General features: G+C 53.4%; 1 protein-coding gene across 1 annotated transcript; it reads right to left on the bottom strand.

The window, feature by feature from the left end:
- Positions 1–446: 446 nt before the first annotated feature.
- Pmar_PMAR021958 (hypothetical protein) lies at positions 447–1,105 on the bottom strand (the record flags this gene model as incomplete). Its single annotated transcript, XM_002767578.1, has 2 exons — positions 447–599; positions 623–1,105. The coding sequence occupies 2 exons, from the start codon at positions 1,103–1,105 to the stop codon at positions 447–449; spliced, it is 636 nt and encodes a 211-aa protein (XP_002767624.1).
- Positions 1,106–1,353: the final 248 nt, after the last annotated feature.

Genomic DNA, 1,353 nt, shown 5'->3' with positions numbered 1-1,353 from the left:
AGTTCTGTGCACTCGACACTCTGCAGACCCAGAGGTTGATCTTGTAGTGAGATACAACCTTCCAGAACTTGCAAACCATTTCGTTGAGGTCGGCTGCTTTCGAACTCCCTCTCACCAGTGCAAACTCAGCTGCTTCGCTGTCCACATAAAGAAAAGCTGATTTGCCTCGGATCCAAGGGGCAAAAGTAAGAATAGTGACCAGGGCTGCCAACATCTCAAGAGGGATGATTTGGGTTTCGCGATGGTTCCAGCTTCGTAGAATGGACTCGGGCGTGAACTCACTAAAGAACCTGCCCTTCTCGTTACTTCTGCTTCCGGGCAGGAGAACGCCAGCAATTCTTTGCGAATGGTCCTCAGCGTCAGAGTAGAGCACCATCGGGGACGACGAACTGTCGTGTAGCTCGATCACTCTCTTTGAAGGAGCTCCACGGATCACGTCTTGCAGGTTACCGATCGCGTCCCTTTCCCTTTGCGAGACAAGTGATTTTCCGTTGGCTATCCATGAGTAGAGTACTCTCGTATAAGCTCTCCACGACCGATCTGGGGACGTCGCGGAGGCGAACGTCAATCGACCACAGAGCTTCCTCATGCTGCCTGGGCTGACGAAAGTTGACTGTGATACCTCGGAGAGGGAATTGCACAGCTGCTTGCGCTTCTCGTCAGTGAGAGACAAGGTCAGAGTGTTGGCAGAGAGCTGGACGTCTAGCCCCAGTAGACGAACATCCGAGGAGGGAGGTGCCTTCTTGGATTCCTTCTCTTTGAATCCTAGGAGCTCATTGAGCACGGTCCAGCATTCGTATGCTGTGGCAGCCGAGGTGGCTGGCTCTATTCCCCAGTAGTCGTCTATGAACGACATGCTCACCGCTCCAAACATCACCCTATGTAGATGGATCAGGCATTGAGAGAGTCTGCAATAGTTCACAACACTCGAGCTGGCTCCAAACGAGAGGGCCAGATGTCGGAATATAGCCGGCTCGCCATCGGGTCCTTTTACGCAGATGAGCTGGAAGGGGGCTTCATTAGGGTCAGTGGGTACTTGTCGGTAAGCTGCCGCATGATCCGACTTGTAAATCGTCATAGGCTCGCCAGGTCGTGCCTTAGACATTTTCCTCCATGCCACCTCCAACGTATGATGAGTCGGGAGAGTGATACGCTGGGTATACTCGGTGGCTGCATTAACCTGACTCCGGCGATAGTCGTCGCATAATCTCGTCTTATCCGGTTGTCTGACCGGAAAGCGCTTAGAGATGACGTGGCGACCGAACCTCTGGAATGCCTCCTCGTGGCTGTATGGACCCTCCATGAGTCCCGACTCTACCTCAGCTAGGGTGGCTGTCCAAATCTCCTCGTCGA

This window comes from Perkinsus marinus (assembly GCF_000006405.1).
Source record: "Perkinsus marinus ATCC 50983 genomic scaffold scf_1104296970660, whole genome shotgun sequence".
NCBI classification, from domain to species: domain Eukaryota; phylum Perkinsozoa; order Perkinsida; family Perkinsidae; genus Perkinsus; species Perkinsus marinus.
Note: the sequence above shows the minus strand (reverse complement) of the source record. Positions and strands in the feature narration are given on the sequence as shown.